This window comes from Aplysia californica, unplaced genomic scaffold, assembly GCF_000002075.1.
Source record: "Aplysia californica isolate F4 #8 unplaced genomic scaffold, AplCal3.0 scaffold00549, whole genome shotgun sequence".
NCBI lineage: Eukaryota > Metazoa > Mollusca > Gastropoda > Aplysiida > Aplysiidae > Aplysia > Aplysia californica.
In genome coordinates, this window is record NW_004797819.1 from 269765 (window position 1) to 271602 (window position 1838).

Genomic DNA, 1838 nt, shown 5'->3' on the forward strand with positions numbered 1-1838 from the left:
CATTTTTGAGCTATTTCGGGGTTGTTTTTTTTTATCCTCCCTCGGTGGCCCGCTTCTCCCCTCTCCCCTGTAAGATTAAATTTTTGGTTAGACAAAATAATAAATTCATTTGAGTGTATCGTTTTAAACCTCTTTTCAGGTGCAATTTTTCATGGACTGTGAGAAAGAAAACATAATAATTTCCTCCACACTTCGAACGGATGTAACAACAGAAGACAGAAAAAAACCTTGACCTTAACCAGACCATCAAAGATTCATATTTATAGAAGCACCAGCCATCCAAGTCCAGGTGCTGTTTTAGCCTTTTATTTTAAAAAAAAAAAAAAGTTAGCAGAGCGTGGTTTCGATCCACGGACCTCTGGGTTATGGGCCCAGCACGCTTCCACTGCGCCACTCTGCTTGACGAGAACTGTGGCGCAACAAAGCTATAAAATGTAAAAGTCATCCGATGTGGAAATGCTGATGCAATCGCTTCATAGGTTGTTTGGGTTGTAAGGGGCATAACTGCAAAATATAGCTGAGTCATCATAGCTCGCTGTCCTTTCCTTTGTGCCCAAGTAGAATTCTACACTTATTGTGCCCTACTTTCACAATCCCTGTTATCACACTCGTTCCCCCACCTCTTCTCAGCTGCGACATAGGCCTAAATCGTGTAGTCCTTTACTCGGTCATTCTTTTACTTTTACTTCCTTTTGTTTGTTTGGTATTTTAGCCATCTAGAATCTATAATATGCTACGAACAAAAAGTCGCTGTCTTTTATTCGACTCATTGTTATTGTTTACCTCATTCTAAAATAGAACGTGCATATATTATTATTATTTATTCATTCATCCATTCTGTAGAATTTTTAAAAATAAAATAGATTCTTCTTCTTCTCCTGTTTTATTTTTCTTCTTCTTCTTTTAATTCTTCTTCTTTTTCTTATTCTTCGTTGATAGCATCATGAACAGCAAGTAGATTACGAAGTTTGTTTCGTTAAGACTGTAATGTCCAGTTTGATTTTGTTTGTAAACATAAAATTACTCACGTGGCTAATTTACATAGCACTTTTCCATGCATTCGCTTTTACTGCGCATGCGCTTTGTCGTAAGATCCGTCAACAACCTCATCTTCCGGTCAGTGGTGAACGTTGTAGCAGAACCTCAGTTTTGTTGACATCCTGAAGCCTGAGGAACCACTGAGAAATTCCTTGAACTCTAAAATCGAGCTCAGTATTTTTTAAGTGAAAATTTACAAACATTTATCTTTTTTTTACTGACTCAGATGGGGCTGTCTAAACATGGATGTAGATATTGACAATGATTTTGACGGAAAGTTCCTCGATCAGTTCAGATCGATGGGAACAACTGACCGAGACGTTCTTATAGCGGAGTTTCAAGCAGTTCTGGGAAACCAGATTAATCCAGAGTCATGCGCTTTCTTCCTAGATATGAACAACTGGTGTGTTTTTACTCTATTTATTTTTATCTTTTGGCTTTAAATAGAAAAAAAATATGGGTCAGCTTGGTTACTAAACAGAACTGTGTCTAATGGTTTGGGCCATTCCTCGCCAGGATTTGTCAACTTGGACTTGGTTCCATGTCCATGTCACCATGATAAATCACAAAATTAGAAAGTGCCATTATGGGTCCTGGGTTTGGTTAGAACCTGATTCTGTTTGTCCCCAACTTCTCCCAACTGAAAGATAGAATTACAGTAAACTCTGGTCCTGTTATCCTGCCAACCTCAACAGGGAACAAAAAATTAAGAACTGGAATCGGTAAAATCCAAGCAGACCGGGTCAATACAATGAAATAATAGAGAAAAATCGGGAAAAATATTAATACGCCAGCAAAAG

At 38.0% G+C, this 1838-nt stretch overlaps 1 protein-coding gene and 1 non-coding gene across 2 annotated transcripts in view; one reads left to right on the forward strand and one right to left on the reverse strand.

Moving 5' to 3' along the window:
- Positions 1 to 328: 328 nt before the first annotated feature.
- TRNAM-CAU lies at positions 329 to 400 on the reverse strand. The gene has a single exon. It is a non-coding gene; the product is annotated as a tRNA-Met (tRNA).
- A 688-nt stretch (positions 401 to 1088) lies between these two features.
- The window catches only part of LOC101861536 (protein ILRUN), a 7087-nt gene continuing 6337 nt past the window's right edge, over positions 1089 to 1838 (forward strand). The window contains exon 1 of the mRNA XM_005106670.3: positions 1089 to 1441. Coding sequence (XP_005106727.1) covers positions 1281 to 1441 — 161 coding nt within the window. The 5' untranslated portion in view covers positions 1089 to 1280. The remainder of the gene's footprint in view (positions 1442 to 1838) is intronic.